General features: G+C 48.8%; 2 protein-coding genes across 2 annotated transcripts; both read right to left on the bottom strand.

Moving 5' to 3' along the window:
• Positions 1-714: 714 nt before the first annotated feature.
• Positions 715-1,222, bottom strand: N7446_012538 (SDR family NAD(P)-dependent oxidoreductase; the record flags this gene model as incomplete). Its single annotated transcript, XM_058521280.1, has 2 exons — positions 715-910; positions 1,020-1,222. The coding sequence occupies 2 exons, from the start codon at positions 1,220-1,222 to the stop codon at positions 715-717; spliced, it is 399 nt and encodes a 132-aa protein (XP_058366646.1).
• Positions 1,223-10,615: 9,393 nt separating this feature from the next.
• On the bottom strand, positions 10,616-11,166 carry N7446_012537 (uncharacterized protein; the record flags this gene model as incomplete). Its single annotated transcript, XM_058521279.1, has 3 exons — positions 10,616-10,784; positions 10,843-10,860; positions 10,922-11,166. 3 exons carry the CDS (start codon positions 11,164-11,166, stop codon positions 10,616-10,618), a joined length of 432 nt encoding a protein of 143 aa, XP_058366645.1.
• Positions 11,167-21,635: the final 10,469 nt, after the last annotated feature.

Genomic DNA, 21,635 nt, shown 5'->3' with positions numbered 1-21,635 from the left:
TATACGATCTAATTTGTGCGACGAGCTTCGGTCTCTGCTTCTTTCTTGAGGTATTGCCCATCTCAGACGAGAATACGCCGCTACCTAGGAGTGCAGCTGAAAAAAAGAAAGAGAGTTTAAGCTAATCCCATGGTCCGAGGTACAGATCACAACTCCAAGTCCGCAGTCCGAAACATGGCAGCCTTTTGGACTTTAATATTTCACCAGATGACGCCAACTGGGAGCTCTGGCGCTGAGAAATTCAAGAGGGAGCCGGTATCTATAAGACAAACAAATAACCCTTTTGTATATGATCCCGTATGAAATCTGGGCTTTTCCTATTGCGTATTTAGAAACTTGGAGCTCACTATACCCGCGATATTGTTGCCCCTTGGCCTCAGCCGCTACTGGCAGGCTAGGGGCCTACTGGCACTTGATGATCATTTGGTGAAAAAGAATCTTTACTTTGGTTAATATGACAAATGCAAATTACGTCTGTATATACACTCTCAGGAAATGAGAGGTCGAAAAGACAACACATTATGACACTCCTCTTGATCCGACCAGGGAATCGGAATCGAGGTCACGGAGGGTTTGGTTAGGGATGCGGCAGCAGGGGAACGAGACTATGCATAGAGGAAGTAGGTAGTCTTTAATTCTCTATGCTGATAAAATCAGTCCTTGTGTTGCCTCGTTCTAAAGATGACAGTAGGGCCAAGAGAAAAAAAATACGATCTACACCAGAAGACCACCATCAACAGTATGGACACTCCCAGTAACAAAAGAGCTCGCGCCGCTTAGCAAAAACAACGCAAGATGAGCTACCTCGTCAGGTTCAGCTGCGCGGCGAAGCGGAGTATGGGCAATAGCCCCGACCATAAAGGCTTCACCGGCAGGGGAATCAAGGATCATGGGCGTCTTGATAATGCCACTGTGCCGGAGGACGGGCGGGTTTTCAGGGAGCAATTAGCGGGATGTCCTTTCTCCTGGCGCTGGAGACTGGCGCGGGCCGGGGATGAAATGGATGTCAATGAACTCACGGGGCAATTCCTACTATCCTGATCCTGAAGATCGCGGTTTCCTTTGCGGCTGAGCGGATTAAGCCCACAATCCCAAACTTTGCGGCCGAATAGGCTGCGCCGTTCTCTGTCCCTATCAGGCCACCGACCGACGCGACGACAACAATCGAACCCCTGGTTTGGCTCGCCTTCATTGCGCGCACTTGCTGCTTGACACAGTTCATTGTGCCTGTAAGATTAATGCCAATGGTAGTGTCCCACTCCTCATCTGGTGTCTCGAGAAGAGGCCTGACACCATGGGATGGAGTCGCTGCCCCAGCCGCATTAAAGCTCCCGGAAACAGTGCCCAGCTTCTCTTCGGTGTAAGCAATCCATCGAGAAACAGCCGGCCGGTCACGAATAGACCTCGCCATGACCCGGACCGTGGGTCCCTTCTCGCGACCCTTGACCCGCCCCTCCGGAGGGGGGGTCGTAGGCTGACGACCCTCACCGCACCTGAGGGTCATAAAATCTTTGGAGGGTCACCCGCCAAGTTACCCTCACGACCCGCATATGCATAAATTCTTCACACCTTCCCTGATTAGGATGGATAAATTTGCTGACAGATAGCAATAAATTACTGTTTCTTATACCTGTTTCGTCTGTCACACACTTAATTCATCTTTTTCTATCCGACCCCTGTGTATTTTTATGAAATATGTCTTCAGGTCTTCTTGCTTGGTAATACTCAATTGACAGATTCTCAGGTCTAAGGGAGACCGTTGTGGTATGTATTGTAAAGAATTGGAGAGATTGGCAAATCACGATGTGGAAATATATATTTTGAGTGCAGAACGTAGTCGCACCGCAATCCAGAGACGGCTAACATTTTTCTGGATATAACCTAAAACCACTGGAAATCCTGACTTCATTGTATTTGATATATTGTATTCACTCTCTAAACACTTATGCTACGCTAAAATTAAGCAGAATATGTCGATTAAGTTCAATTATGTGACTCCAGAGTTCTAGGGTCCTAAGGGCGACCCTCACGACCCTCAGGGTGACCCTCACGACCCTCAGGGTGACCCTCACGACCCTCAAAGTGACCCTCATAACCCTCAGGGTGACCCTCATAATCCTTGTTCTAGCCAATTAGTATCGGTAGTATCAAATATGATATATCACCTTTTCTCCTTTGTTTGCGAAGTAGACCCTTGTCTACAAGACTCAACTACCCCTGAGTTCTTTACTGAATAGCACAAGAGATCGAGGTAAGACTTTTCTTCTCCTAACCATCTTCATAATGTCCCAGTTCTCTGATAACTTTTCATCTGCTTATGGGGGTCCTCCCTCGGATTTTCTTGAATATATTGCTAATGATAGTTCAAATCAGCTTTACTCCTCTATCCCATCTGGAAGTCAAACTACCTCCCTTCCCTCGTCTCTACATCGAGCGGCACCTGATTGTCTTCCACGGATTTGCCCCGATCGGATCAGATCGTACATCTTATACTCACCGGAAATGGGTAGCGAATTCGTGCAGTGGTGACTTCATACCGATTTTGGCCAAAAGAAACAGATATCTTGGGATACAAAACGAGCTGCCCAGTGCTGGAAAAACTTTGACCAAGTCGCGTTTGAAAAAGATGGAAAGCCTGGGGTTATGTGCCATCAATGTCGGAAGGTGCTTGATCACCCTGGCTGGGCTCATTCAGGGACGACCTCAATGAATAAGCACTATAATGGGGTAAATTGCCGAAAAGCTGCCTCAGCTGCAGGGAAGAAACCAAATATCAAGCTTGCATTAGAGCATGCGGTATAGATAAGACCTAACTCTAACCGTGACGATCCTAAATCTGACCTCGACGTTTAGGCGCAGAATGCGACGGTACGAAGATTCGATGAGCGAGTTTGGCAGCAGAAGCTTGCTAAGCTTCTTGCTGTATCGCATCTCCCCTTTCTGTTTCTCGAGCACACCGAGTTCCGTGATCTTATCTCCTACGCGCGGCTAGACCTCCGCAAAGCCCATAAATGGGCCCGACCTTTAGGCCCATAGCCCAACCAGCAGTGGGCTGTTGGCCTAACCTCTATAGCCCGCCCCAACCCATAGTCCATGAGTGGGGGCCCATGAGGCCCCCAATATAGCCCATTTCTATGCATAACTACGATCTTGGCGCTCATAAAACCGCTGATTAATGCCTGTTTTTTACGCATGTTCCAGTCTGTAAGCCTTTACAAGGCATACATCGGCCCGACGTTTTACCAGGCCTGATCTAGTATTTCAACTCCCAATCCGGGGGTTCAACTCCCCCAAGAATCAAGATCTCAAGATCCAACGGCGACGACATAGTAATTAAGGTCGTAGATGAAGCCAGCTACAGTAGGCACTATAGTTTACCGGCGTCATCCAAAAAACAATCCAATTTCACCAAGTTTTCGTAGTATTCTGGTACTTAGAGAGTTCCAAAGTGTCAACATGTAGAGATATATATCTCATATAATTAGAAGTAGGTGCATGTTTCTGTTGAACTGTAGATTCAAGGGTCAAATCTATGAATTATAGGTTTATAGAGTTGAAATTTATACCAAAAGATAGCCAATCTCTCAGACTTAACGTCTGTCTTCACAGAAACGTAATATTCTGGGGATTACAGAGATGAGAGAGGTTTGAAGATATCTCATGAGCCATGGGGTGAAATGTTTTGGGCGAACAAATTGTAAAATGGGCGGGGAGATGGGTTATCCATGGACTTTTCTTGGGCTTTGGATGGGCTGAATTCACTGCATATGCATGATCTAGCCAATCAGATGCTAGAATCAAGATATTCCGTTTTAATGTCGACTGCTACGGTGATCTCTGTTTACAATATCTGTTTGCTACGGCGTCGATACGTCGACAGTTCTCTCACTAAGAAGGTATGTCGATCTCTTCCTCCTGAAGCTATTCCCCTGAAGCCCTTCATCCAATTTTGAACCTACTATCAAGTTGTCATCCTGATCATGTCGCAAAGCCAGGAGTTTAGATTCTCCCAGTTGGGCCTGTTCGACACTGAGCCCGACAATTCGTCAATTGCTACGCCTTCTCTTTGCCCAGCTACTCCGTCCACCTCTCGGCAGGTTGATAGCTTCTCGTTCGTTGAGCCGTCTGTTCCTTCGTCTATCGCCCTAGATCCCCTTGAACGCTTCCAACGTGTCGGTCCTGGTAGGAGAGGAGGCCAGTTTTTCCTTTACGACGCGATGAATCACACTGATTGGGTCAACTGGTGGTTGGAGACTGACTATGGATCTAAAAACAAGATCGCTTGGGAGTCACAGCATGGCTCCGCTTCGGAGACCTGGAAACAGTTTGAGCAAGTGGCCCATACGGCGACTGGAAACCCAAAGGTCTTGTGTAAGCGTTGCGATGCAATTCTTGAGCACCCTTATACTACTAAGAAGGATGCCAATGGGAGGGTTGGTCGTCATGGCACGACAACAATTACCCGTCATCTTCAGACCTCAGCCTGCCAAAAGGCTACAAGTGGACGCCGGCAGAGGGCTGAATTGACGAGGTTCCTTCAAACGGTATACTATCATACCTAGCTCTACTAGACCCTACTAACTAGCATCATGATCAGGGTAGTCATAGCCAGACATTCTCGCAAGAAGGTTTTGAGAGTAAAATCTTGGAGTTTATTACTACTAACCGGCTTCCATTCCAAATCGTTGAAAATCCAGCATTTCGTGAGCTCATCGCAGAGGTAAGTCCGTCAGACGCCAGTCCGTAGGCGTCAAATCGCCCAAATCCTCCAAATCCGCCGTCTTTACCAATCAGCCTCTATTTGCCTCGTCACCTAACTAAATCTTAAGTCTTGAATCTAGGCACAATCCGCCCTAAGCCCTCCGATCGTGCCCTCCGCTGATACAATTCGACGTCGCCTGTCTGGCCGTGTTAAAGAACGACAGCATGATACACTCAGAATGCTTCCAGAACATGCAAAGATCTCGATTGCGTTAGACTGTTGGACATCTCCATTTCAGCAGGCATTTATGGCTATTACTGGCTATTTCATCGATGCCGAATGGGTCTACCGTGAGGTGCTACTCGGCTTTAAACCCCTTCATAGTTCGCATACAGGTGCAAACCTAAGTGCTATTCTGATGGAGACGCTTACCGAACATGGCATTAAGGACCGAGTCTTTGGAATAACCACCGATAACGCATCGAATAATGAGACTCTGGTTAAGGCACTACAACAGTCTTTACAACAAGAGCCTTCGGCTTCGGCTACTGGTTTTAACGTCATCCGGGTCCCCTGTCTCGCTCATGTCATCCAATTAAGTCTGAACCAACTACTTCACCGACTTAAAGCACGCCCAAAGAATGAACAAGCCGAGACTGTCTGGACAGAGGAACAACAGATTAGCCTTGCTAAGGCGAATGCGGAGGCCAGGTCTAAGAAACGGGACATTGCGCATACCTTAGAGGATACGATCTCTTGCTGTTTATATCCGCGGGAGCCCTCAGCGTCGAGATCACTTCCTCAAAGTCCAACACGACCTCGACAAAGGCCAAGGCAAAGTTCCAGGGCAAGGACTTATGCCGATCCAGGACGTCAAAACTCGATGGAATTCAACGTTTCTGATGCTACGCCGGGCGAAGAGGCTCCGTACTGCTATCAATGAATACTGTCGTCAGTTCAACTGTACAGAATTCGAACTTGATGATGAACAATGGCGCCAAATTGACTATCTGATCTATCTCACAAAGCCATTCTTTGACTTTACGCTCGCCCTTTCGAAGACACGAGAGGCGACGTCGTTTCTTGTCTTCAGGATCTATAACCAGCTCTTTGAACACCTTGAGAAGTGCAAGTCGCAGCTACAACGAAAACGTGTTCCATGGAAACAGCAGATGCTTACCTCCCTCGGAGCAAGCCATTCAAAACTGTCGGAGTACTATAAGAAGACGGATCATATGCGCGGGCATATCTATGCGGTTTGTACGATGCTATCGCCGGATAGTAGATTCCAGTTCTTTTTATCTGATAACTGGGAGGATGCCAAAGAGATCCGTGAGCAGTATCGAGTGGCTTTCCGTGAGGCACTTACTCCTATCCAGGAGCGTCTTACTACTTTAAATAGCCCGCAAGTGTCTTCCTCTGGATCGATGCCAAGATCCTTCCTTCTTGGCCTGATGGCTCCCCCGAAGTCTCTCTCCAAACGCAAAGGCAAAGCTGGTAAAGCAACGCTAGGCCCGACTAAAGATGATGAGATGACGCAGTATCTCGACGGCAGTAAGTTAATCTCTATGTTTATTCTTTCTTGAGAGATGGTTTTTCGGCCGAAAAACCATCCCTATCTTCATGATACTAATTTCTTACAGGTTTAACTATATCTGATGAGCCGCTCTCCTTTTGGAGAGAGAATCAATATCGCTTCCCTGCTATTGCCGCACTTGCAAGAGATTACCTTGCAATTCCAGCCACAGGTGCTGGAGTTGAACGTCTGTTTAACACTGCACGCGATATCTGCCACTATCGCCGGGGCTCTTTGAAGGCGCAAACTATCGAAGAGCTGATGTTGTACCTCTGTACGTCAAGGTTTGATCTTGAAGTGCAAGAGGCGAAGGAATTTGAGCAGTTCTTTGGCTCTGATGAGATTCAGATCCTGGTGGAGGAGGCTCAGGCGGCTCAAAAGCCAGGTGATGATGCCGAGGAGCCAGCTGAGGTGCTAGCTGTCGTCGACGTTGATGCGATCAGTGATGCTGAAGAGCAGGGTGATAGATCCGGTGATCTGATAGATGTTGACGATGACGATGACGATGCTACTATCGCTGCGGCACCGTCTCATGCGGCACCGTCTCATGCGGCACCGTCTCATGCGGCACCGTCTCAAGTGCGGACATCAGGGAGGAAGAGGAGGCATGTTGAGGATGATTTGTATGAGCATTATTAGCATGTAGATAGTTTTACCTCTTGGGATCTAATCAATCGATCTCATCAGTTGATCTCATCAGTTAATCTCATCAATCTCATAAATCAGTGAATTGCGTCGATTTCCATGAGATCTCAGTCAATTAGGGGCCTCAGGTGGTAATTGTAATACTCAAAATTACTAGGAAGGTCTACATAACTTATGCAAATGCCAAGAATTGGCATGTTTGCAATGTTTGGGGCCCATTTGGGGGCCCATTAAACCATATTGGGCTTCTACCTTAGGCCCATAGCCTACCAGTGGGCCTAATGCCAGGCCCAAAACCCGCCCCATTTATGGGCTGGGGTGGGTTGGGCTATGGGCTTTGTGGGCCGGTGCGGAGGTCTATTAGTACCCGGTGGGGCTCGGTTTAAGAACTCATTGCTACGTTCATTTCCACAGACAGTCATTGTGTTCGAGATATTGAGAAGTACTAAACTGAAGGGTGGTCGTTCTTGTAACTATGAATGTGTTCGGGCGCTGGGAGTCCGGGGATTCTGAAATACGTAGTCGATAGAGTACAACTCAGACTGACCGAAGCGACTGTCCAGAGTGGTCCATGATCATGCCACGAGCCTTCAGAAAATTTCAGATGAACCAAGGATACTATCTCAGCTTTTACTGGGACCTGGAGGGGATTTAGGCTCACCTTTCCCATCCATGCGGAGTTCAAGTCGTGCCATTGCTGAAAAGGCCTCTCTGGTTCCCGTTAGTTCATGCGAGCGCTATGCCTCCTCGAAGCGAGGTAGTCTATTCGGAATGGGAGGAGAAGAACCTTCTCTCCTGGCTGGATGCCCATCGGGCGCTGTCGTGGAAAGCCCGCTCCGACGCATATTATGAACAATATCAGGTGGACCGAAGCGTTGAGTCTCTACGAGGGAAAATGTACCATATCTTGCGCAAGCAACGTCGCTCTGGTGCCAGATCGCCTAAGCATTCAGGCAATCGAAACCGAGCAGGAACTGCCCGTCGCTCGGTTGGCCGTAGGGGTTCATTGGCAACCCTCCCTAATATAAGGCCTGCACAAAGCAACATTGAAAAGTGGTTTCAAACAATCTTAACAGCCGAGCCTAGCCATATCGACAGCATTGAATCAAGCAAGACGGAAGGCTGGAGACGAGGTATGAGCTGACCTTCTTCCAACGTTTGTTACAAGCTGATCATCAATCACAGGCCGCGCGATGTCATTACTCCGTCCGTCACGGCGTAAAGAAACGCGATCGTCATCGCAGATTTGGCACTACGTACATCGTGTCTCTGCAGCCAGGAAGATGAGATACCGATGCGCGGAACGTCCATGCTATCAGCAGTTCGCTGGCATACGCGCTACATTGTGATCGCCAAGCAACCATAGTAACTATCTCGACGAATTAGTGTTGTCGGATGATGCTACAAACGGAGGATGTGGCAGCTGAGCAATCAAGACGCAGAATGATGAATATCTCAGATTGTATGTATGAAGCTAGTTTCAAAATATGAACAAGCATCCATCAACCCTCGGAATCCCAACAATAGATCACAACAATACAGAGGAAGTTACAAGGTCATGGTTTGACAAAAGTTACCCAAACAAGGTGGAACATTACCGGGGTTGTCGATCAATCGCTGAACCCTGAAATAGGATTTCGATGAACCATGGAAAGGGTCACACGGTGAGAGAATGCGACTGTCATGAATGATCGACGAGAAAAGCTTATCTACAAATTAATGCCCCACTTAATTTCTAGTTTGTTCGTAATTAAGCCCTGCAGCCCAAAGGAAAAGAGAACTAGGGCATAATCACCATCACCTCGGTCGCTCCATATATAGGATGTTGGGGAAGGGCAATACTTTATTAGGAAGATTCTTTAATATTCAGCGTCATGATCAAGATACGCAGGGTATTTGAAATAAAGTTTAGGGGCCGCAGGAGGGCCGGCCCACAACGTCCACTTATGTCCGGGGCCAATCGGTTTCTCGGTTTTAGCGCAAAAACCGGAGACAACCTTACATAAGCTCATGTGGTCTGTCCATAAGTTAATTGGCATAGTTTCTACAAACTGTCTGCTAGAGACATTAAACTGGCGATCGAATTGGGCAGATGGAGAGGATTTGTCGGGCTCAAAAAGAGTATACTCTCTACGCGGAAGGTCTATGCAAGACAGAAGACATAGCTTCTAGAACGTTCGACAGACCTGATAGGCAAGGAGCAACTTGCCACTTGACAGGAGAACTAACTCTCCTGTGACAGGAACCAGGAAAGCATAACCACGGATCGGGATTTAGCCTACCATTCCGTTGCCAGAATTCCGTGTGATATTCCAAATACCTCACCTGCCTGGACCGTACCTCGGCCGTACCTCCTAAGCAACAAAGTCCTTTTCCATCAGACACTGACGGCCGTCAAGTTTGGGCTTGTGGATCGGTCTGGACCTTTGCAAATCCTTCACTTCTTCTCCGGGCCATAAATAGACCTCCTTGAACTAGTGTCCCGTGGGTCGTCGCTGGGATCTGCATCGCAGAACCGTACCTGCATCAATCTAAATTCGCGTGTGGTATTTCATTGGTCTGTGGGGTGCTTTTCGTCTTCAGGGTCTCATCAGTGTGATAGTAGCGTTGCAATCTTGCGAGGGGGTGGCGATCATGAGAACCTTGCTCGTGAGCCTTAGTTGCAACAACGCACATGGCTGTCCTGGAAACTAGGCTTATGTCCGAGCCACTTAAGTACCACCTCTGCTATAACAAGTCCGATTTTTGCCGAAATACTTTGAATGCCCTCCCGAGCTGAGGCTAGCATCTTCATTGCCCGGTTCCGAAGCAAGCCATGGAAATAAACTCGACTAGGACGGCTTGCTGAGGGGTTTGGGTCACAATGCCCTGCCGGACTTGTTCGCACCGAGTAATTATCCACTTGTTATTCAAAAAGCCCATATTCCAACCCACAAATGGGAACCAGTGTCGTGAAGCATGCAGAATTTTTGATTTGTGATTGTCCTGAGATTACTGTGACCGAACTTTCTAGTCGGTTTCATGTAACCATCACGCAGATGGATACTTCTTAATATTATCTTCAGTAATACCATCGCCATCCCATGGCAGATTGAAGAATAAAAAACAAAAAAATGCGTTGAACCATCTTCAGATACGGTAGAATTAGATTAGACGTATAATCCTTTGACGATTATACTTTCCCTAGCAGACTGAAAGGCAGAGAAAGTTCCAAGGCCACTGAATGTGGTTAGTGGTAGGGCCCACAAACCTGGGAGCATCATGATCGTCCGACAGACCAAATGAGAATCCACCAAATCTGAGTGATCATGCCAGTGGTCTCCTCCTGTCATTGGATGGGCAGTATAGTATGTCTTCTCTGGTCCATCCACAGTCGTCGAGACTCAATTGAGCTGGCTATCCGCGGGCCACAAGAATTGAAATACCACCACGAGAACGATGGCATCTCAAATTAATTGGCCACTGACACGTGAGGTCTCAGTGGACTAGGGAACAGGTAGTAACTAAAAATGGTCGGCAAGGGCTTGAACCGCGAAAGCAGCTTATACAGCTGTCTTGTTATATCAGATTATCACTTCTACATTACATTTGGATACCGATTTCACTCGAAAAACTTAAGATCTCTTTCCAGATCCGTACCCGAATACCTTGGGAAGAAATTTGCGTCAGAATTCTCGACATGTTTGGGTTGTTCAGTGGAGATCCTCTGCAAAAGACACCCGCTTTTTTTTGTATCGCTCAGTCAAAAGCGATTGAAGAGATGCAAGCGTCTTCTTAACATCCTCCATCTCCTCTTTGAGAATTTCAACATCGACGGCAGTCTTTCTCTTGAGTAAGCGCTTGGGGGCCTGGCTCTCTGGTCTGTATCCTTCTGTCAGCCCTTCTCTCCTGTGCCACCGGACATCAAAGGTGCACTTACTTCACTCGGTCGGCAGGTCTGCAAATTATTCGTTAGAAAGCGACAATGATGACGAGCAATATTGGAGGTGTTTGCTTACTGCTCAGCTGCGTATTTCGCATGTCGGTGCAGCCCTGAGGACGGACCACCACGTTTGAATGAACCCTTACTACCGCGTCGGCTTCCTTGGGTGGAGGCAATCGATTCAGATTGGCATTCATTCGCATCTTGAGGACAAAATTTCCGTCCCGTTGTAGCTTTGTCTTTCAGTATTTTCAGGACTTGGTCAGTATAACTGCGAGGCCCATGATCAAGATTTCGATGGACACGATCCGGCGATTCCATGGCTTCTTTTTTTCCGTGCGAGCCTGAGAAGAAAATGGAAAATTTTGGAGAATGGGTGGGGGAATTCCCGCAGAAAAGTTAAGCTGCTTTAGAGTTTAAGCGCGCTGACCTACTTCATTGGGAACGCTTGATGATCCATGGAACTCTTGACTAGGGGTTATGTACTTTTAGCCCAAGAAATTTCTGGAAGCGTTCACTGCAGAAAGGGTAGGGATTCAACATTATCGATTCCAATCGAACCAAGGTGGTCACTTGATGGTGGAACATGCCAACCACAGGTACAATCGAGCGTGACTGTCGGCCACAAAGTCTCCGACGCAGTATTTCAACGTCTGTTGAAGCACCTCAACCCTCATGAAAGAGACGGTGACCGTGGCTAAAACAGGCAGATGTAGAGTGCCACCGCGTTGAGCGATTTAATTGCAAATTCAACAATATGTAGGAATCACATTTTTGCCGCGTTGCTTTCTTTCAACATTTGATGAAAGCGGTTCACCATACTCAACGCAAGATTTGAGAGAAATGATCCCAGGTCGAAACATGACTCTGCAGGCCACAAGGTGTCCAGACACCGTTTCAACGTCGTTCGACTTGCTTCAACGCCAACCAAAGGACAGCGATCTCTCTACCCTCGGCGCAATGGTTCCATGGTAGAGACTTGACCGAAAAATTATAAAAGGGGCCGAATTCCCAGCCCAAAAAACTCAGGACTTTGGTCCTCACACTTTGGTCCTCACACTTTGATGCATCATAGTGTCCCTCTCCTGCCTGCGGGCTTGAGAGCTTCCGTGACCACGGCTGTCGCTGCCATGAGCCCAGCGATGTAAGACTGTGCTCCCTCGCTGCCATGAGCCCCGCGAGCGCAAAATGGTGCTTCGCAGGATAGGTCTGCGTCAACAATAATCCTCGCAGGGGGTGCTGCGAAAACAAGACTACCGCGCAGGATAGGTCTGCGTGAACAATAATCCTCGCAGGGAGGTGCTGCGTCAACAAGACTACCTCGCAGGATAGGTCTGCGTGAACAATAATCCTCGCAGGGGGGTGCTGCGAAAACAAGACTACCCCGCAGGATAGGTCTGCGTCAACAACAATCCTCGCAGGGGGTGCTGCGAAAACAAGACTACCTCGCAGGGGGGCGCTGTGATGACAAGTGAGACCCGCAGGAGACCGCTGCGTTAACAAGTTCTCTGCAGGAGACCGCTGCATTAACAAGTTCTCCGCAGCCTAGGTCCTGCGTCAAAAAAGCGCCTCGCAGGGACATCTGCGACACCAAGAGTCTCCGCAGGATGGGCTCTGCGTCAACAAGTGTGCTTCGCAGGATGGGCTCTGCGTGATCAAGTGTGCCTCGCAGGATGGGCTCTGCGTCAACAAGTGTGCTTCGCAGGATGGGCTCTGCGTCAACAAGTGTGCTTCGCAGGATGGGCTCTGCGTCAACAAGTGTGCTTCGCAGGATGGGCTCTGCGTCAACAAGTGTGCCTCGCAGGATGGGCTCTGCGTGATCAAGTGTGCTTCGCAGGATGGGCTCTGCGTCAACAAGTGTGCCTCGCAGGATGGGCTCTGCGTGATCAAGTGTGCTTCGCAGGATGGGCTCTGCGTCAACAAGTGTGCCTCGCAGGATGGGCTCTGCGTGATCAAGTGTGCTTCGCAGGATGGGCTCTGCGTGATCAAGTGTGCCTCGCAGGATGGGCTCTGCGTCAACAAGTGTGCCTCGCAGGATGGGCTCTGCGAAACCAAGTACTCCAGACCATCCGTGACCACGGCTGTCGCTGCCACGAGCCCAGCGACGTAAGATTTGCGCTCCCTCACAGCCAATGAGCCCTGTGTATGTAAAAATGTGCTCCCTCGTTGCCCTGAGCCCCGCGAGTGTAAAAATGTGCTCCCTCGCTGCCCTGAGCCCCGCGAGTGTAAGAGTGTGCTCCCTCGTTGCCCTGAGCCCCGCGAGTGTAAAAATGTGCTTCGCAGGACGAGCTCTGCGTCAACAAACGTGCTTTGCAGGGGATTGCTGCGTTAACAAGCCCTCTAGCAATGTGCAGGCACCTCTTCGTGGTGTTAGAGACCAGTATTCGATATTCAACAGTATTCGAAGAAGCAAAGACCTGCCCAACCTCCTCATAATCTGTTTCTTTTTCCGAAGGATCATCAATGGATAGGTAGAATGAGCCCTAGATAGATCGTGTTAAATCCAATGGCCAAAATTATAAGATAACAACTAAAGTGTCATTTTTATCAAAGGGGAGGCTCCCAAATGTTCTGCGCTGATAGTTTGCGGTCCGATAGTCCTTTCGCGGTATTGCAATTGGCACCCTTCATTCAGGCGTAGATCAAACATGTCGGTGAGAATTGGTGAGAGCTGGTGAGAGTTGGTGAGAGCTGGCGGTGAGAGTGTTGATGTGTTGATGTGTTGATGTTTGATGTTGATGTTTGATGTTGATGTTTGATGTTGATGTTTGATGTTGATGTTTGATGTTGATGTTGATGTTTGATGTTGATGTTTGATGTTGATGTTTGATGTTGATGTTTGATGTTGATGTTTGATGTTGATGTTTGATGTTTGATGTTGATGTTTGATGTTGATGTTTGATGTTGATGTTTGATGTTGATGTTTGATGTTTGATGTTGATGTTTGATGTTGGTGTGGTGAATGGTCGGGCGGTGAAGGGAGCGCTGGTCACCGTCTCACAGAGGCAACGCGGTTTCTTGCTATGTCCCCCACATCATAGAAATTTTAATTGCTTTTTTTTTGGATCCTGCAAAGCAATTTTGATCCCTGTTGGACATGCCTTGACTACGGCCTCCAACTCAATTGAGATGATCTAATTCAAGAATTGTGTAACTCTGATCACGCAACATACTGTACACTCAAGATCAGAACTACGAAGTGTAGAGCCATGTGATGTGTCTCGAAAATCCAAATCATGGATTCAATTCAAGATGATTATGCGATAGGCTCAGTTTCTTGCGTCGCGAAAAAAAATTGCTTGAAATGACTATTGCTAGTCACTCGAACCTATTCTACACTAGAATGCCTACATCATAGAGCGACTACGAGAGTGAGAGTTTCGTTCTCTCGAGGTTAACATGTCATTGGTAGCTTTGGCTCGGGAATATCTGACCCACTCCTTCTACATGTAGGAGCCGTCACAACTTTGTGAATAATATCCCGCCAGTAAATCCAACCAATCTCTCGTAGAAGTCCACTACAGCGATGAAGAAACGGTCGTTACCTTCTGTGAGGCTTATTCCTCACTGCATGCGATAAAACATGCTCCGCTGCTGATATAGCATGATTGATTTCTGATCGGGGCCTAACGAGCCATCTGAAATCAGAACTGGTAAAGACACTCTCCACCATCACTGCTCGGGACCTGGTGATTTGTACAGGGGTTGTTCTCACCCACGTGTGACCCTAGCAGGCATCCGCTCAAATCCTCCCCAAGCAAATGTAACATGAGCGCTTATCGGGGTAGATAATTCGTATAGGCTGTACGGGACATTCAGAGGTCCTACAACCCGAGGGCTCTTGTGATGCTGTTACAGACATCAAACCCACCTTCACGGTGAATTGCTCAACAGTGATATGCCAGATATCGCCTTGGGCGCGGAGAAATACATCATAGATGGTCAGAGCACAGTGAGCTCAGAGACGGAGAGGAATCGGTGATTTGCTGGCAAGACGTGCTTGCGCCTCCAATTGCGATATGTTAGACGACGGTCTCAATGGACGAAGGATACTGGATAACTTGACTGACCTCCAGCTGCTCTGACATTCAAGGTGTATGGGCTTTGCACGTAGTGCTCGGGCTTGGATAGAAAAACACAGGCTTAGGAATGAAATCACCAAGCTTCTGTCTAACAGGGAAAAGCAAACAATCCTGATAGCATGCAGCTCCGTGTATGTCCGAGTGGTTCCCGCTCGTCCGTACATGTCCAAAAGCTCAGCAACCCGGAGAGAAGAGGAATCAAGGTGACTCTATCAGACGTAGTTCTTGGGTTATGGGTCCTCTCAATCGTTTGGCCATCCGCGGTCTTGTCCATCGATTCGAAGCTGACATGGCTATTGTTAGTTGATTTGGCTAGAAATGACGGGATTTTTGCCTCACCTTCTCCATGCAAGCAGTCTCGACTAACAACCTCGCCAGTACGAAAATATGGCTCTAGCTAGACAAAGCATTGGCTGCGTTGGCTTCTCCCGGTTTCTTAGGGGTTTCAGGCTCGAAAGACGCTAGATGCCATCTGAGGACAACGATGGTCACCCACTGGACGCCAGGGATCCAAGCCGCAAGTAGGCCATTCTATGAGAGGGTTTAAATGCCGGGAGACAGACACTGCTATGCGCTCCATTGGGTCTGCATCAGGTAGGCATACCAACGCATGATCTAATGAACCAAATCGACTGGGAGAAGGTCGAGGTAGCGACTCGTCGATGCCACCAGTAGTCATGTGGAAGAAACAAAGCATAGATGGAATTGGTGTAGGGGAGATCGAGCAGATAAGAGATTTGCTCGCTTTGCATTCGGGTGATGGGAATCTGACGGCGTCTTCCTGTGGTGAGACCCGAGTCAGCAAGTGTTGATTCAGTTGGACAAGGTGTTGTACTTTACGCCGTTCATGAAGAATCCGAGTGTATGCTTGAGACAGATAATCAACAAGATTCGTGATCATACCTGCTTACCAACTAGATCACTGCCAACTCAGTTCTGCGATGCAGTCACCAATATGCCATGTTGTATCCAGGTTCGTCACACTCTCCGGCTGTCGCTTCGAGAAGTCGCGCTGGATGAACCGACAAGTTCACAACACGGCAAAGGCGCATGACGAACTCACGTGTGACAAAATATTGTACAGTTGTATTAGGAGACAGCTTCGTGCAGACAGCGAGAGGTTGAGGCACTCCGCTGTTCATGGTGTGAAGGCGGTGAGGAGGGAGAAGACGCGATGGCGCGCGTCGCGCCCTGGGTCTTATCTGACTCGGCGGGAATAGGTTACTCGCCACAAGAATTGTCGCGGTTGGCGATGGGCTGGTTGCTCCTGCAATGGCATAGAGATGTCAGTGGTGTTTGTGTTTCCGGCACAGAGTTGGCACAAATCATCGGACCCGGCGCAGCAGGAGGCGTGATATTGCACTCACCTCGTCGTGCACAACGAACGTCTGGGGCTTATGCATCCTGCTGTTTGCCCGCGGCCTTAGTTTGAAGTATTTCACATAGGACATGTTGCATGGTTTGAAGTGATAGGGCCAGAAATGGCGTGTAAGCCATGACCCTGCGCGGAGCACTGACGGAGAGCTGGTTCGGACTCAGTCTGGTGCGCTGTCAACGGTTTCCTGTCCGTCGTTAGCTTGTCGATCGGCGAAGCAATGCTTGACTCACATGTTCTGAAAGACGACACGGGAAAGGGCACCGTGGCTGGTGTATATTGGATGGAATGCATGGATCTTTGTTTCGCACCGTCTTTGAAGTCAGTCTAGTCTCGGATAGGGTCGCGCGGAGACAGACTTACCTCGACCGCTCTTCTGCATCGATATATTCATGAGCGGACAGTGGTCGGCTGCTATGGTGGACAGATGTTTGCATAGGTACTTTGACTAGCTAACCCAAATCTGCTTCTTTGATCGGCTGGCATGAGTGACATAGTGGACCTGGTGGTCGTCGCGTCTCACAAGCACTTTCTAGCTTGTCGGTCCACGATGTAACTGTAGATGTCAATACAGTGAAATTCCAGTAGGTCAAAGGGAAGAACTTATCAGGAATCGAAGACCTGCTCGACTCTGCATAGCCAAGTGATGGTAATGGAGAACAAATTGCTGGGGGAAGAGGACGTATTTATAGGTTCTCGGCTCCTGTAGCACGCGGGCTCTACTAGAGAGCAAACATTGAACACGATGTCTATCCTAAGTGAGGCCTGTTGCAACCCATGCCTTCATTCTACCGCAACTATTAGCAGCGAAATTCGTGGTGCGATCTTAGATGCTCATCGGGAAAACATGCTAAAGTCATGTTGAAAATGAGTCAAAGAGAGTCAGTCGGTTAAGAAACGTTGGGTCACTGTTGAATCTACGGTCTTAATATTGAGGCAACGAAAGCTGTTCATTCTTTGATCTTACCAAGAGCGCTCACATTCTTATCCAAGGAGCATGGAAATTTCCTGGCCTCGCTTGAGTGTTGATTGTCTGAGCTGTGTGTGGTTCTGTTTGGCTAGGCTGCGGAAAGCGTCAGGCCACGGTCGTGCGCGGGCGCGGGTACGGACTCGACCCGTCAACCCGTTGAAGCTTGGCCGTCCTTGTTGACGAGAGTCAACTTTTGAACTTGTGATCATGGTTGAGATAGATACCTGGTTTTTACAATTTTCTTTTTCGGTCCTCTAGATTTCACTCTGTTTACGTTTGGATTTCCGAGCTCTCCAACGAATGTGGAAAATGCGTTGTGATTGAATATATATCTCCTGGACCGTTCATCACCAGTAAGCCACTAATATGAGGCACATTCACGAACCATCAACACCACGAGATTGATCACCACCACCATCATTAAACGGACTGCTAACAGAGTGCTGAGATTGAAAAGCTGACTACGCTGATTGACTTTCATGGTGAAAATGAGACTGAGTACCTAGCCACCGATGTCCTCTAGTCTATAAAAGCCTCCAAGAATTAGTGGACATGCTATTGCCCAGATACTCGTTCCCGTGCGATCAAGATGGATGCCCCTAACAGCACGCCAGACCAGTAAAAAGAAGGAGAACAACAGCCCAGTGCATTGCCAATCGTTTCTGAAAAAGAGAATTCCAGGAGGCTTCTGATCATGTCCCTCCACAGGTAAGTAAAGCGGCTCAGCTTCCAATGCTCTTGCTGACCATCGCAGCTCTCTCTTTCGCCACAGGAAGCAGAAACAAGACATACCTTGGCGACCGAGCCCTTTCAACCTATTTTGAAGGTACTAGCAGACCTCGAACACGACGATCCCAAGTCCGCCTTTCCAGCAGGTCGAACTGTCGGACTGTATCAACGCCTATGGGAGTCGTGCGTGTCCAAACACATCGATGGCCAGAACCTAGAGCAGAGCAATCAGATCTTGAAGGAAGCTAGCACACACCTGACTCAAGAAAGGGACGGACTTCAGCTGCGCCACGACAAGCAGCTGTCTCGGCTGCGCTTTTTCGAGCAGGCACTGGAATCATCTCGGGGTCGACTGACTCGCGTACTCGATGACTGGAACCACCCGTCCAGACTCAATCTACATGTACCAGGGTTCTTGGACAACGCAAGAGAAGGGTGAAGGGTTGCATATGTATTCATGATTGTCGTAGGTCTTACTTTTCCAAATTGGCAATAATATGACAACATTGTAATTGAGAGAGAATTACCGCTTGGAAAGTAGCTTACATCTGGAATAGCATAGCCTTCGTGGAATGTTCTGCGAATAATCCCTCATGTTCTAGTATCGCTTTTATTACCCCAATATATTATAAACAAAAAACTACGGATCCAGTGACAATGTGGGCAGTGTAGCTAGCGGAGAAAGTGTCGATTAACTCGGCCGTCCCGCATTGCATCACGACAGCTACCCGAAGTAGATGTCGCCAGCTCTTCCAGACCACCAAACCTTCTCCCCGGAGACCGCTTCAGCAATCTTTGCGGAGTGTTGGCATCTTCCATTCTGCTTCGAATGGCCCTCTGGATGCAATCGTTCCTTGTTAGATGCAGGGATTTTGCCAAACTGAAGTATGTCAGTCTCGGATTGACCACAAGTGCATTAACAATCGAGGAATGCCCGCCCCTGACCGCCAACATCAATGGATCCTCAGAACATTGATTCCTGAGGTTCACATCAATCCGATTATGGCTTAGTAGTGCCTGGACCATCTCCAATTCACCACAAGCGGCGGCAATGCAGAGAGCAGTGTCGTGAGTTGCGATCGTGCTTTTATTGATGTTAAGACGTGCGTCTTGCTGCACCAAGAGTCTTACTACATCGAGATTGCCATGTGCAACCGCTCGACAAATGGGCGGATCTATTACATCCATTCCATTGATCTCCACGCCCTGCACACTTAACAGACAAGCAACCGTGTTCATGCGTCCGTGATATGCGGCCACGGAGAATGGAGAGTGGCCTCCAACACAGAGATTCAGACTGATCCCTGGCACCGCAAGCAGCCGTCGTAGGAGCACGGTATCCAACCTGGCCGCGGCGTGGTGGAGAGATGTAGACAGCGTCTCAAAACTCCCGCGGCCTCCAACAAAATTGACGTTGATGTCTTTCTCGGCCAACAGCCTTTCGGTTATCTCGTCGCATGACGAGTAAGTAGACAGCCAAAGTGGCGTATTGCCATTTTTGTCTTTGCAGTTCACGTTGGCACGGGGGTGACTTAGGAGCAAATTGACCATTTCTAGGCGATCGCTTTGAATGGCGAGATGGAGTGGCGTATAGCCATTCCGGTTCTGGATGTCCAAATTCAGGCCCTTTTGTCCGAGAAGCCGTTTGACAACATCTACCGACACATAGGATACTGCATGGTGAAGAGGTAGCTCAGCCTCCTGTGATGATTGGGTACCAAGAAACACCTCGGCCATCGGATCGTTTGAAAAAATCATTTCCATCACGGGTCTATTGAAGCGACATGCCCAGTCCCATGGCGAGTGGCCTGAATCGTCCTGTAGATCAGGGTCGCTGCCAATAGAAAGTAGCAGATGCACGAACCCTATTCTGCCTGCGAAGACTGCTAGGTGGAGCGCCGTTCGGCCGTGTTTGTGCTTGACGTCCACCTGGACGTTGGGTTGTTCTAGAACGCGCTTGACGGTGGAAAAAGTTCCGTAGTGGATGGCATACCACAGGGCGCTCTCTCGCGCTTGATTTTGAATGTTGATGTCTAGATCTCGATGATTGAGCAAGAGGTCACGCACAGCAGCGGAAGAGAATTTCAGCGCCCTCATTAAAGGAGTTTTGCCTCGGTAAAATGCATTGATGTTGGCGTTGTGCTGGAGCAAAGCCTCCGCAAGTCCAACGTTGTCGTATTTGACGGCCAAGTGCAACAGATTGCTGTTCTGAAATTTGATGTTGTATTTCCAGATGCTGGGCTGCAGTTTAAAATTAAAGTCTTTGCATGATTTTGCGAGGGCAAATAATGCACTACCGTCCAAATACGACACAATCCACAGCAAAAGCTCGTTGGGCAGGTCTCTGATGTTTGGCTGTAACGTATTAGCTCATCGGTAAACTCCGTAAGAACGAATTGAACAGACCATGATTGGACAGCGGATGGAGCAAACGAAATGTAGATAGGGGTGAGGTGAGAGTTGTGAAAGTAGGATATCGGAGGCCTTTATATACTCACCTCAGCTAAATTCCGTGGTCAGCTAGGAGTCTAGTCTGTCGCTTCGCTGAAAGGTGCGTAGCAATCACACGGCAGCATCAAAGCCTTGACAACAATGTTCAGGCGGAGTTGGAGAATCTCTGGAGTCTAGCTCCTGGGAACGCCAAAACTGTTCCTGGTAGTGTGTCGATGGCCTGGGAACCGAATCTATCTCTACGTACCCACGTACCCACATCTTGCACCTAGCGCCATAAGAATAAATCACAACGTATCACGCACTTCGAAATTCCATAGGCAACCCAGAACCTAACGTAGCATTTGTCGACTTTGCTGCTCACCGCAGTAGTCAGTTTGTTCGCTAATGCGTAGTCACCGCGATGGATAGTCAAATGTGCAGCTGATTGCAGCAGTGGTCTGGAATGATATCCCTTCATGCAGGCCACTGATCGGCTGTATACGGCGCATACTGCGTGTGAATGCATTCTTCGACGTACCGACTGTTTCAAGGAAGTGTTCCATGCCAGCCACGCAGCCATGTAGGTAAGGAGCCCACGGCGATGGCATATAAAGCTGGCGAGGGAACGCCGCAGTGGATTGCCCGACACCACCACAATCCGAAGCATTTTCTGCCTTTGACGACCACCTCAATAACTACCATGCTCCCTTGGAATCCGTTTCTTGTTTGTGAGATAGAGGTCAGCCCCAATGGCGGTCCTGGCTCTTGTTGCGGGACGACGAAAAAAGGCGAGCCATGCAAGAACTCGATCAAAGTTGAAGACACCAAGATCGGCCATCAAAAGTTGACCACTCTCGCCAGAGAGCCGTTTGACCTGTTATCGTTGCAGTCGAAGCTCTGTGATATCGCCAGAGACTTCCTCTGCGCGAGATGGCACCGGCAACGGCAGGCCGACCAAGTTGGCCAGCAGTGGTATGAAGCCGCCGTCCGCAACCAGGCGCGAGTACCACATGGCTCCAGAATGGCTTCTCCGTCAGTCATTGTACACCGGAGCCAGCGTCAGACATCGTCAGCCTCCAGGCGACGCCCTGCATCAGACAACACCCGGTCATCACCACCACCGGTGCCCCTGTCAACCAACCCCGAGCCAGTGCAGCCATTCAATCCATTTGTGACTTCCACAATGCTGCGGACGAACAGC

Source organism: Penicillium canescens, assembly GCF_028828765.1.
Source record: "Penicillium canescens strain IBT 15451 chromosome Unknown utg000010l_segment0_segment0, whole genome shotgun sequence".
NCBI lineage: Eukaryota > Fungi > Ascomycota > Eurotiomycetes > Eurotiales > Aspergillaceae > Penicillium > Penicillium canescens.
Note: the sequence above shows the minus strand (reverse complement) of the source record. Positions and strands in the feature narration are given on the sequence as shown.